Consider the following 14,360-nt stretch of genomic DNA (forward strand, 5'->3'; position numbering starts at 1 on the left):
ATAGCTTCTTCTTCTTCTGTATATATATATATATATATATATATGGCTAACTGAAATAAAACCATACCAATCTCTAGGTATGGTGAAGGGTATGTGATGATGTGGGGCTATTTTAATTCCAAAGGCCAAGGGAACTTTATCAGGATGCATAGTATCCTGGATCCATGAAATAACTGGCCTTTAAAAATAAAAATCTGCCTTCCTCTATGGGAATTTAAAATAGGGGTATGTATAATTATGGCCCCTGTATTTTAAGGAAGAACATTTATTTATTTACAATACATTATTCATTCACAAAACAAATTGGTGTCCTTAAAAGGTCGGATTTTTCCTCATTTTTTTAATTAAGGCATTAAGATCAATTTCCAAAAGATGATTTTTTTATTCCTTTTTTTAATCAACTTTAGCATGGGTATGAATACTTATGAGCAGCACTATATATATATATATATATATATATATATATATATATATATATATATATATGGCCATGTGACACATCTGAAACATTATGGGATAATATGTTACTGTCCTGTTTGCTAATGTTGACCATATTTCGTACTGTGTCAAGAAACTCAAGAAATTCAAAAAATAATGACTTTACATTCTGAGTGGGCGATTGGAGCAACATTAAACTTTACCTGCTTGGGGGCAACAGTAGTTACCCCCAAGCAAGTAACAGCCTTCAACTGCCATATTTTTTGTAAAAAATGTTTCCAACACTGTCTCATTATGTATCCTTTTTTTGCCTCAAGCAGGCAAACTATTATTTATATCAATATGGTTTCAATGTGCCTTCCACTTTGTGATGCATGATAACTGTTGGACACCATTCAGAGGTTTCAAATGAGTCCTTTCGTACGCTATGGTAGTAAATCTATAACACCATATCCAACAAATCATTAAACCCTGCTGCAGTTTTCCCTAGGTCTCAGGTGATATTTCTTTTTACCAGCCTGAAGTCCTTAAAGGATAGGTTCACATTTAAAGTCTATTTTAATACAATACTCACATTCCCATTTGTGCAATTTTTGGTTGCTGTAATCATCCCTCCTCTTCATACTGGTGGTGAAGAGATTTCTTTCTAACACAATTCTACTGTAAGAGATGGGGGGAAAAAATCCACCTACTCTGGGCAGAAACATTCTTAAAGTGCTCATATTATGCTCATTTTCAGGTTCATAATTGTATTTAGAGGTTGTACCAGAATAGGTTTATGTGGTTTAATTTTCAGAAAACACCATATATTTGTTGTACTGCACATTGCTGCAGCTCCTCTTTTCACCCTGTGTGTTGAGCTCTCTGTTTTAGCTACAGAGTGAGGCATCTCACTTCTGTACCATTTTTGTTGGGAGTCGCACATGCACAGTAAGTACTGCTAGCTAGTCAGTTGCAGAGTATGAGGGCGTGCCATGCTAGCAGCTAGGCGAGCATTATAACGTGTGTTACAAAGTGTTGCACGTTTGTCTCTGAAGTAAAGGCTGGACTACAATAGAACTGTTTGGAGCAGTTTGTGAACAGTGTTTTCTGTTGGAGATGGTAAGTGCCTTTGGGGTGGACTTTGGGCTTTTTCACTTTGTAAACCTATAACGTGCACAAAAAGATATATAATACAATAAAGGAAAGGGAAAAAGGCAAAAATCATAATATGAGCACTTTAAGGTCTGCTCAGGCTGATATGAGACACATCAAGCAAGTATCTTGTAAACAATCTTTTTAGTACATAATTTCTTGTGTTATTATGCCTCTGCAGCCGCCGACAGTATGGGGAAAGATTTAGGAGGGAAAGGTTGTACTGAAAAGACAAAAATTTGATTAGGATTTTGGCCAGCATTACTTACAAAATGATACCCTGGAAATCCAGAGTTCTCGCGAGAGCACAATTAGAATTTGCTCAGTGAGTCACTCTGGCATTCAGTAATGATGCTCATTAGCTATGCCCTTGTAGCCGAGTTGCACCAATCACATCAGTGCATAATAGTAATACAGTAATTGTATCTGCTGCTACCAGACATCAGTCACCGTCACCTATTCTCACACTTAGTTCTCCTAAGGAAGTACATATTAATGTACAAAGGTAAACACAATATGGCTTTCTGTGAATGTATTATATGCAAATACCTGCTTTAGTTAGTAATAAAAAATATGGATGCAGCAAACTCAATACTGTACTTCTGGAAACCCAAACACTATTGTTACCTTGTATCGGAAGACTGCTTTATAAACAACTGAGTGTGAGTCAGCACAACACATAAATCACAAGCCGAAAGATGTAATTAGGATATTTCCCCACACTGTACTTTGTGAAATTGACCATTAAAGATTGATATCTTGTAATTTATAAAGAATCTGAAAGAAAATGAATAAGAATAATTTCCACCCATATCATAATTTAAACAACTGCAACAACTTTTTCCTCCCCTGTATTTTTATTAAACACTTATGTACAAATGTATTAATACAGGACATGTAAAGTAGTACATCTCAACATGGTGTAAACAGCTTTGGGTGCATCTAGTACAAATATCCAAACTCCACTATGATACTGTAGGTATTCGCACAACACTGAGTAAACACACTTGTGAATTTCAAGCATTTGCAATATATTTTTTTTATCAAAGCTTTCCTTTTGATTGCTCATGGTTTCTTTACTAATCTAACTGATCCATCAAATGACACATTTCATTGTGACTTTTGTAGACGGTGGTCCTATGCAGCCATGTAAACCTTTAAACTGAGGCTTGAATCCCACCAGATCAAAGTACAATCATGCAGTTCCCTGAGAGGTAATATGGTCTTACAATTTTCGTCCTCCAGCCAGTCCTTGGTCAGAGGTCAAGTTTATGTGTTACAGCATTTCACCACAGATTCAAGATGTCACCAAGTGTTAGAAATAAGTCTCCAACCACAGATCCTCCTCTGGTCATAGGCAGTCTCTGCACAGTGCCACCTGGCCGTTACGATAGTCCCTGCAGGGGCAAAGGCGCTGGTATTTGGCACTGGAGCCGGCACAGCTGAACAGCAGGGGATCCTGCTGCAGGCTACATTCAGCATGCTCTGCTGAGAAGGCCGGGAAGAGGTGGTTCATCTCGGACTCCACTCCGTCACACTGCAGGTCCAGCCTGGAAACAAAGACAGACAGTTTAGGATGCAACGTTGAAGGCTTTTATTTCACAAATACCATACACTAATGTATTTAAAAAAAATATATATATGTTACAGTGCTGTCTTGAGAACCTTAACGAATGAAGGGAGACAGTAGCTGTGTTCCAAACCGTTCCCTCATTCAATCACTCACTATTCCCTATATAGTGTTCATGCTTGGACACTCACTGAAAACATTGTTGCGTCAGATGCGCCGGTTATGTATCATGTAAACAAACCGAAACAAAAATACTTCTAATACGTCCCTGAAACAAAGCGAGCACTCAGGAGAATAGTAAAGGGTTGTACGTAATGTTGCATGTTACATTTCCAATGTTTCGAAACGAAAAACTTTTCCTTTTCAGTTTCCGCAGGTGCTTCTGCATCTTCTTCTCCACCGGGAAAACAGGACTGTGTTGCATTGTGGTATACGGGAGTAAAATGCAGGGTACATCGTATGAACACTCAAATTAGCAGTGCATTGTGGGTATTTTATAGTGGACTGGAATAGAGAATGAAATTATGCTGCATTCCAGACATGCAAGTTATGACTTCAAGTTACGACTCACAACTTTTCTTTATTTTGAAAGTGGATAGACATGAAAGGGGGCAAGAGATGGGGGATGACACGCAGCAAAGGGCAGCAGGTCGGACTCGAACCCTGCGCCGCTGCAGGACTCAGCCAACATGGGGCGAATGCTCTTACTGGGTGAGCTAGAGGTCGCCCCACTACTCACAACTTCGTAGCGTTCCAGGCAAAGTCACGACAAACCCTTCTAGCTAGCGTTAGCTAGCGGCTACCTAACGTTGACGTGAGCTAGCGCTAGCTGATACTAGCGATTTCTAGTCGGCGACATATTTGGGGCTTCATTTAATAAACATAACCTGTAGTAGAACACAATCGTATGTGTATTGTTTTGATTACAATGTGCAGAATTACTTTACGTTGCCAATTTATTTCTATTTCTCACCGTTAATCACCGGCATCTGTACAGTATCAACAGGGGTCGCCATTGTTGTTAATGTGTGTGCGATGTCAAAAACTAGTACAACGATCTGGTACGAGTTCATGGGTAGTAAGTTACGTGTTTGACTGCCGCTCCAGGGCACTTTCACGGGTAGAAGGTTGTGAAAACATGGGTTACAGGTTGCCTGGAACGCAGCATTAACCGCAGAGAATTCGAACACCACTACAAAACGGCGAACACACAGCTAGCATTTTATGAAGTTGAGAAGCAATCAAAAAGTAATCAATAGTGGATGGTGCAAAACAATCTCAACTATTTTGTCTAAAAATGCACTTATTCTGATGCATTAAGAAATGCAAAACATGACTATTTTGTTATAATGCCGTGTTATTTTTCCATAGCCGTGCATAAATAGGAGCAAATGAAAAGCCAGATTGTGCATAGTCAATTAACAAATTATCCGAATGAAGAAACATCTTACGCGCTGAAGGCCTCCTTGATGTTGATGAAACGATACAAGGCAGGTTCGCAGATGAGTGCTGCACTCTGGCATGCCGTCACACACGACTGGCCCTCCAGGGAAGCCAAAAGGCGCAGGGCGCTGAGGGGTGGCCAGGATGGGCAGGAGCTGGCGTTGGAGGCCCAGGTCAGGATGCTGGAGTTTGGCAGGAGGACGAAAGGACCGGGAGGGGTGCTCAGCCAGGATGAGTTTACTGGAGGAAATGGAGCTTCAGGGGAACAAAAGTCCTGCAGGTTCAAAGATAAAGTGACCCAGATCAGTAATGTGTTCAGTGTTATATTGCAAACACTTTGTATTTGGAGTGTAGAGTTTATTTTAGCTGGCAGGTCAGAGCAGTGACAAGTTATACAATTAGCTCTGCAACACATTCGTCTGGACAGCTGATGGAGGAAATAACAAAAAGAACAATTAAGATACAAAAGGTGCATATCAGAGCTGACAAGTCCTTGTCAATCTTCCAGGAAATGATATGAATGCAGTTATGCCACCAAATAACAAATGAGGTTTGGAAGCAGAATTAGGCTGTGGTGAGAGCCCTGATTAGATTCCTCTTCCAGCTGGGGCTATTCATAAGACCCAGGTAATAACATTTCTCTGACATGTCCCACTGGCCTGCAGACCCGTTTATTAAACAGGCTCCCAGTGCCCGCAGGCAATAACTACGCTTCCAATCTCTCCTTCTCTGCTGCACTTCCACTCACACTTCTTTTTTATTTTTTTTATAAAACCAGTGTATTTTAATGTCTATGGGACTTGTTAGAAAATCCCCAGAACTTTCTGGTAGTCATTAACAAGATACATGTATATGTAATTATAGCAACGTTAGAATGATGTCTTTTTGATTCTACCACTATGAGCCACCAACATGCCCAATACTTCACATAAGGGAGAAAGAAGAACATCTGAAACAAACCTGCGTCTTATTTTGGCAGATTTGATAGTGATATTTTACTCAACAGAACTGCTGAGGTCTGGAGAAGCAATATGTGCAGTTGGATGTCCACACAGATTGGATAGAACTTTGTTTAACCGTGTCATGTACTGTCCATTTTATGCGCTAATTGAAAGAGAACGTGCAGGCGAGTCATTAACTTGAACCGTCTGTTTTAATCATTCATGAGACCTTGTTGCTTCCTCACTACTTGCTGTAGTTCTGCACGATTTTTAAATGCAGGGAATGACTAAAATGGACATTTTGGAAAAATGTTTAGTGAACAAACACAACAGGCTTCTTTCACAGTAGAGATTTTGAACTGGCATAGTATGCCAGTGTGACAGTGAGCCAGTATGCACAATACCAGGACCCTGAAACTGAAGCAACTAAATGTAAATGGAATTCAGCCTTCATTAATCATTTTATTATTAATCGTTTTATTATTCACACCTGTGCTCCTCCTGCTGTGACATGTCAAAATGACTTTGGTAAAATAGGCCTATACAAACAATCAGTTCATTCATCAAGCATTTACATCGGCTATTAGCATTTATCCCATTTCACTGGAGCCACCATTTATTGTTAATCTGTCATATACTGGGGAATGGTGACATCATCAGTAGGTTTTATGTTCATCCAATCAGGTATCTCAGCTCTATGTTGGATCAATCCCCTGCTGTTAGGAACAGCTGGTCATTGTCAATCTGACCACACAAGAAATTGTCCTCACTGATTGTTCTAATTTTTTTATTTATTTTTTTATTAACTGCACTATTACATATGGTTGCAGCCATATGCTGTCTCTTTCCTCTCTAAATGTGTGTGTTTGACCTCCACTCTTGAGTTAAATGAGAAGTGTCAACCAAGTGAAGTTATAGGGATACAACAAAACAAATAATAGGACAGGTAAAACTGTGAAGTGTGTGCCATCATGCAGACAATGTTTACAGGGGAAGAGACTGAGCTGCCATAAGAGTACATTGTATGCGGATCAGAGTGGGAATGGAGCTCTGCCAGCGTCTGCAGGTGAGAGTAAGTCATTGTGGGAGATAACGAGGACAAGAGGTTCGGTCAGACGAGGTTGGCAATAGAAGTTAGAAATAAATCGGAAATGTCAGAAATGGTGGAAGAGAAGGTTGAGAAAAGTGGAAGAGAGTGAGCAGAGTGTAATTGGGAGTCTGACAATGTACATGTCAGGCGGGCAGTCACAGTCTCAGTCAGACACGGCACATTGAGTGTGAGTGTGTGTGTGTGTGTGTGTGTGTCTGTCTGTCTGTCTGACAGCCTGGGGAGAGTTGGTGCCAGAGTAGAGGCTAACACATTTCTTTAACCTGCCACTGCCAGTGACAGTATACCAACCATCAGGACATGATGGATGTACCAGAGGACAACAACATCTGTAAATACAGTATAGAAATGAGTGTGTGGGTATGAATGTGTGTGTGTGTGTGTGTGTGTGTGTGTGTTTTTTATTTTTGGTTGCACTTGTGTCTGAGTACTCTCCCTGGATTTCAGTAAAATTACAACAGCATATTTTGATTATTGATGAATTCCTATTCTGATGTGAGTAAAAGGCTGGAAGCCCATTTTTATGTATGAGCTTTACTTTTCTCTTTCATCACTGTCCTCGAGGACCATCATTGAGAAAAATTAGTCACCGTGCTAGTCTATTAAACGTGCAGCTGTCGTCTGCAAATAATTTAATAGCTGACCCAGTCAGTGGAGCCGAGGAATAAACATTGTGGCTCAGCAACTAAGAAATCCCAGAAACAGGAACTTACAGTACATAGAAGTATAGCTTATTAATTTAATTGAATGGACATAATGCTTCAAAGAGAGGGGAACTTGTGCGGTTGTAATAATCCAACTGCTGTTTTAATTCTTAAACTATCATCAGTCATTCATCCATTCAACATTCCTTGGAACTTTCCTCCAAACACAGGCTGAAATTAATACAGACAAGACATCACCACAAATTTGACCAAAGTCACAAATTATTTAAATGAATACTCAAAGTTAAGCTTGAAGCTTCCTCCTACAGTGACCCAATGTCAGCAGAAGAAAAGTACTCAAGACAAAGAATCTCTTTATGCCACTCCTATAGGATATATATTCTACGTCTCCACAATTGGTGAGTGTATGATCTGTACAGTACAATCTGAACACTTGTATTTTTGCTAAAATATGCCAGACGTGTCTAAATACACTGCTTCGGGACCCTGGTTTAATCTGGTTTCAATTGCTACGTTTAACTATGCTAGGAGTCAACATATGCACCTAAAAATAACTTTTATTACATCATTATGACCTTACCCAGCATGCCTGCTGGTTAAATTGACTTTTGAGACCCACCTGGTTCTGAATGTAGGCGTGAACTCTTTCAAGCATCCCCTCACAGGTGTACTCATAGGGCAGGAATGGCTCCACCTGCAAACACAGATGTGCACACAGATGAAACTGTGTGTGTGAGAGAGAGAGAGAGAGAGTGTGTGTGTGTGTGTGTGTGTGTGTGTGTGTGTGTCCACAGAACCAAGCCATTGTAATTACAGGAAGAGCACATCTAATAGTTAATCAAAGCTGACACATTCATTAGCGTAATTGTGAGAGGCTTATATCATCCCACAAGCCACACATTAAAATCCATGACTTAATGCATCACAGGTGACAGCTTTGAAAATTGATTTAATTATTTTTTTAGTGATGACTACATCAATATGTCAAACAACGGATTAAACTGACAGCGGACCACAGGTCATCCAGTGCTGTGGAGGCTGATGTTTTTTGTGAGTTCTGCATCCTTTGGGCACCGTTTATCAGTGTCGCTGTTACAGCCTGTCACTCATTGTCTGTCTCGTTAATGACAAGAAATGGATTTAAATTCAGTGTGAGAAAACAATAGCTTGTCCTCTTCTTTCAAGTGTTTTTTTTCTATACAGTGTTGTGGGGAATACAGCGGTGACAGGAAGAGATGGTGGTGTAGAAAAATGACTGCAGTTTGGAGATGAGGTTTATATTGCTGTAATTACTGCATTTTGAAACCTATTCGATTTTGATGATATCAATAATTAGGACATATATCAGGATACATTCTGACAGGATTCCCAGTGCAGAATGTGAATGTGCAATGAATGTCTCCCATGGTAGCTAAAGTGAGATCTCATTGTTTACTATCAAGACACTAAAGCACTCAGGCTTTTAAATTGATAAATGGTTCCTTTTAGTGTTGTGTTCCTTTTAGCATTCTCTTATTACTTTATTTCATCTGAGTTTAATGAAATGTATCCAGCACTTCATCAGATATTCCACAACACAATTTGCCTTTTGGGCATCTTTATACAATATAATCTGAGAGAGAGAGAGAGAAAACAAATGCTTCATAGAGGGCGATTTGAATTCAGCAGTGGAAAACATTTTTAGAATGACTGTGCAATTCATATACCTAAACTGATTGCGTTGCTCGGCCACAAAAATATGTGAGCAACTATCATTATTTCATACCATCATCAATGGCGATAAAATGAAAGTTCCTCCACGTTCCGGAGGCGAGTTAGGCTGGGACCAGCCGCGTCCAGAAAAAGGCACACAAAAACCCAGCTGGTGGGTAAGCTCGGGCAGGTGTAAGTAAACTAGGATGTATCTCATTAAACCTAAACACTGCATGACATATACTAAACTGTGGTCATCTAAGTCGTCTTGGGCAAGAACACTGAACGCCGAGTTGCTCCCGATGCTGTGCCATCGGTGTGTGAATGTTTATCTGGTGAGCAGGTGGCACTTTGTATTGCAGTCTCGCCACCAGCGGATGTATGTGTGTGTGAACGGTAAATGGTGACTATAGGCTACTATGTAAAAAAGCACTTTGAGTAGTCGTTAAGACTAGAAAAGTGCTATATAAATGCAGTCCATCTACATTTACATTGAACTAAAACGCGATTATGCAATCGCATAATTCAATGCATAATCAGCCAAAGTCCGCATATTTATGTGGGGGCCGCATTTTTTCAAATACGCCGCACTTTCGCCGCATAAATTGCCGATTTCCGCGCTAAATACGCAGGGCTTGCATGATTTCATAATCCCTGCATTTTTGTTGCAAAAAAGTCACATATCTTAGCAGAAAGTTGAAAAATGTTGCGTTTACTTCACACACGAGCAGCCATTTTCCCCTGTTGCCATGGGAACGTTATGAAGCGACGGAATTACGCGACGTGAACATCATCGAAAAGCTGCAAACCCCGCGATGAAGCGATGATGAAACCGCAGTTTTTGCAAGTTCCCGCAATTTCATCGCATAAATATCTCGCATATTCCATCGCATTTTTTTAAGAAAACGTGCCACATAATCAAGGATTTTTGCCCACAACAATCACAAAAAAACTCCGCATTTTTCTGGAAGGACTGATAAGTCTTACGGTAATGGACAATTCCGCTTTCAACCTGTAGGGGGACCGAAAAGGAAAAGTGCTTTGGTGTTGACAGTTTAACTGTCTTATCAAGAGTTAGTTAAGAAAATCGACACCACTTTCAGGTTTGTACAGTAAATATGAAGCTACCGCTAGTTATAATTTATCATTCAACCACGATTACAAATGATAAATGATATTCAGTTTTTGTTTTTCAATTGTGTATGAATCAAATACAGTACATATACACGTATGTATCAGGTATGCTCAACAAGATCATGGAAAACAAAGCTGCTCTGAGTCGTATTTCATCTCTTACAGTAAACGTGAGGTTAAACTTGCCCAGTCAGCCTGTGTGATTAGTATTGTTTTTTGCCTCCCCCAGGATCTACTTTTTAAACTACATGCCAGCGCCACAACTGGTACTTCATTTTGCTTCTATCAGCAGGAAACACAAGGTCTATTTAACACACCTGGCAGGTAGAGGCACTGCGAGAGGCCTGGCTGTGACTCGGTGCTGTTCTGGTGACAGATTGAGCACAGCGTGATTGATTAACATGATCTGCTGCGGACAATGCTTTCTGCCTGTGGAGTTGGCCTCTGGAAGGCCGCCATGTAAACCCAGGTGTGGGCACAGTTTACCAACTGAGCCGCTCAATATCTCAAGCAATTAGCAGCGTGGAGAGCGGAGACGGAGCCAGCTAAGCATTTTGCTGTAACGCAGGATGCCATGATTAAGTGCTCTATTAAAGGCTGAGGGCTTAAAAAGTGGGTCAAACCAAGACTGTAAAGCCAAACTATTATTAATATCAATCATTATGCAGCAGTGTAAAGTGTACTGGGAGTACTAGAAGACCGTTATTTTGTTGACTGAGTTGTGCTGAGGTTGGCTGGCAAACGCCAATAAATTAACATACATTGATCCTCATGATCTCACGGATGGCCGCATCAAACTCCTCAGAGTTATTGAAGTCGATAGTGATGACATGCGGCCTGCCAATATACTGCTCTGCATACGGATGCTGAGAGGACACCTGAGGGAGGAAGAAATGTGATATATATTCACAATCACAATTCAACAATTGCAGTCAAGATCTGTGTGCATATTTATTTGCTATTATAAGTGCTGTTTTTTCTCAATACATCAAGAGCATCTACCTTCCTGGAGGTGGGCTTCCCTCTGAAGAAGTCATGATTAAGAGAGCTGTGAGGGGGATTAAACTTGGGTTGTAGAAAGATGCAGCCATTGGCTATGGCCTCTAAAGGGGCGGGACCTTCGTAGGGGAAGCCAAATCCAATGAACAGCTTGACAGGAGAAGTTAAAAAAAAATGGAGAAGGAGATCATGAGTCTATACACTGAGCTGCTCATATCCAGGTCAACACTTAGCTGGACTCTACAAACACATAAAAACGTCAACAATAACATTTCATTATGATCCAGAATGTGTGTATGCAAACATCTGAGTTATCATTTTCCAAGCTCATGAAAGCCTCAGTGATGTTCCCACCTTGGCCTTTCTGAGGAGCTGCTGTAGCTCCTGCTGAGGCAGCAGACCGTGGTTCTTGACAAAGGCGGGCACCTCCGGAGGACGCTGCGTCTCATAGTACACCGTCCCATGGATCTCCATGTAGCGATTCAGAATGGCAAGGAACTTTTCCTTTCCCTTTGAGACATACAGGTGCAAAATAAGTTAAGCACTTAAAAAGGGGGCAATGTAAAGTCATCTACATTTGCAATCAAATCATTTTTGTTTTCAGTGCACCAGATCCCAATTGGTTAGTTTAAGCCTTTGACTGCCCACTTTGTGTTCATGGTTTTAAGGCCGTTGCCCTTTGCATATTAAATAATTTGACCTGCTGTTTGGACAGATTATTCTGCATCTTTGTAGAGCTTTTAGTTGTCTTATGTTGTTTTGAAAACTCACAAAAGTGGGGCGACCTCTAGCTCACCCAGTAGAGTGTGCACCCCATGTAGGCTGAGTCCTTGAATGGCCTGGGTTCGAATCCGATCTGCGGCCCTTTGCTGCGTGTCGTACCCCCCCTCTCTCTCCCCCCTTTCCTGTCTTCAAGCTATCCTGTCGATTATAGGCCATAAAAAGCCCAAAAAATAATCTAAATAAAAAAACGCTTGATAAACGCTGCCAATGCTAATTCAACCAAGTGTGAGCTGTCTTTGAAGCAGCATTTGCCATGGGGATTTAGCTCAAAGTTAAAGCTAGTTTTTTATAAAGTGATTGCATTAAGCCCACTGTCTTGTTGGACTGCAAAGACAGAATATCTGATGCCAGCTATGCTTTTATTTGCTTTTTCTTGTTTTAAATTGTACTATTTTACTTTAAACCCTGTGAAGTTTCTCCTGCAGCACTGACACCAGCTACGACCAGTTAAAGGAATTGAATAGATTCAACGGTATTACACACACAACCACTCTTGAAAAGGGCAGAGGAGAAAAGCCCAAAGGTGTTGGGAAAGTATCACCCCTGCCTGAACAAAAGTATTGGTTCATGGAAATGAGGCAAGCTGATCTAATGAGCTGAGTCTGTTCTTGTTAGCACTACCACTATTATCATCAAACTGATAACGATCAAGTACCTGTGCAGTTATGAAAGACTTAAATCAATGTTTATCTTCCGCGTTGCCCGGTGGAGACCATTTGCTTGACTCATTTCACTGACATTAAAACTGAATTAGTTTATCTCAAAAGGTGTTTTTTGGGGGGGATGTTATGATTTATTCACTAATGCTATGCTTTCAAGGCATAAATCATTTATAAATGTCATCCAAGGGTTATTCCCAGGGTTGGGTAGTAACGGATTACATGTAATCTGGATTACGTAATCAGATTACAAAAATCAAGTAATTATAATCAGCCCTGATTACAATAAAAAAAAAAGTGTAATCAGATTAGTTACATTGTTGAGGATTACCTGATTACATTTTATCATGCAAACAATGCAACTTCTTTTATGATAGCCTATGTTTTAATTTGATGTCACTGTCATCCAATTGCCGGTGTAGTTTCTTGTCAAGAAAAAGGTTTGAATCAAAACTCAAGATGGAGGAGCCGTCGACGTTGTAAGACAGACCTGTTTCAGTTGGGAAATAGTAGTAACTAGTTGGCAATATCACCACAACTTCGATTTAAAGATAATAATGTGTATGTTGTGTGCAAGTTGCGCAAACCAAAAGTGCAAGTATTGTCAACGGCGCTAACATCTACTTTAAATCTGAAGAAACACTTGGAGGTGAGTTGAACGTTAACATTAACATTACAGGAACATGCTCGGCATCGTTCACACATTGATAGCTATCAGGTGGTCCAAAGATGATAAACTAATGGTTTCAGTTATTTCACCATTTACGGATATGTTCAGAGTAAAGAAAGTACTTAGTAATAAATGTAACGTTTTTAGTTAATAACGTTTCTAGTTAGTAGTTAGTTTAGGAATGCTTTAATGAGAGCAAAAAGATTTCTTAGATGTAATGAAATAATAAAGAGAAAAAATAAAATGAGAATTCATTGATCAATTCTGTGGTGGTGTCTTTTACTTAAGGTGCATATTTATTGAAGTGATCTAAGAGTAATCCTAAAGTAATCAGATTACATTATGTTTTGGGTAATCCAACTGATTACGTTGCTGATTACAATAATTGCCATGCAATTTGTAGTCAGTAATGGATTACATTTCAAAGTAATCTGACCCAACCCTGGTTATTCCTCCTTAAAGTAATATTCCTCCCAAAATCTCTTTAAGAATCAAACATTCTTGGGTGTATGTTGCAAGTTACAAGAATTACAATTGCCCAGTTTTTATAGTAATAAAAAAGGTATGACAAACCTTCTCAACTTCATTAATTTATTGGCTTAAACATTTTATTTTATTGTGCTCCTCTGTGCTACATTACAGAAAAAAGTTCATAATTTAGTGATAGTTCTAAATGTCAGGTTATTTTTTAAATATCTGAAGTCACTGTAAACTATTTCTGACATTCAAAAGTTGCCAACAAAACTGAAGTGGACTATATTTTCAATGCAACAAAAGGTGTAGTGTTTTTTGGTATTGAGGGAATCGATAACGCCAGTGAAAAGCAGGTGTACTTACTTGAAGCTGTGTGGATCCATCAATGATGCATCATGGGATGATGAATAGAGAATAGTACATGGTGAGAACAGAAGTATGAAGAGGAGGGGAGTGGAGCAGAGGGAGACAGGTGTTGAGAAAAAGAGAGAATATGACATGAAGTATTTGTCATTTTTCCTCTAATAGCACCTTAACAGGCCCCAAATCTCTCATGTGAACCTCAAAATGTGGAGGAAGAGACTGCTCTCAACCAGGGGGGATTCATTGTCTGGAGAGACCCCTACACTTCTGTCTTTTACCCAATACAA

General features: G+C 39.9%; 1 protein-coding gene across 2 annotated transcripts in view; it reads right to left on the reverse strand.

Annotated features, from left to right (window-relative positions):
- Positions 1–2,614: 2,614 nt before the first annotated feature.
- Positions 2,615–14,360, reverse strand: part of LOC116065432 (alpha-1,6-mannosylglycoprotein 6-beta-N-acetylglucosaminyltransferase B-like) — a 51,695-nt gene continuing 39,949 nt past the window's right edge. The window contains exons 12-18 of one of the 2 annotated variants that reach the window (XM_031320944.2): positions 14,074–14,079; positions 11,479–11,634; positions 11,128–11,274; positions 10,887–11,003; positions 7,919–7,993; positions 4,594–4,859; positions 2,615–3,122 (exon numbers count right to left, since the gene is read on the reverse strand). In XM_031320944.2, coding sequence (XP_031176804.1) covers positions 2,924–3,122; positions 4,594–4,859; positions 7,919–7,993; positions 10,887–11,003; positions 11,128–11,274; positions 11,479–11,634; positions 14,074–14,079 — 966 coding nt within the window. In that variant the 3' untranslated portion in view covers positions 2,615–2,923. The remainder of the gene's footprint in view (positions 3,123–4,593; positions 4,860–7,918; positions 7,994–10,886; positions 11,004–11,127; positions 11,275–11,478; positions 11,635–14,073; positions 14,080–14,360) is intronic. The other variant, XM_031320945.2, reaches the window with a different exon arrangement.

Source organism: Sander lucioperca, chromosome 21 (genome assembly GCF_008315115.2).
Source record: "Sander lucioperca isolate FBNREF2018 chromosome 21, SLUC_FBN_1.2, whole genome shotgun sequence".
Classification (NCBI taxonomy): Eukaryota; Metazoa; Chordata; class Actinopteri; order Perciformes; family Percidae; genus Sander; species Sander lucioperca.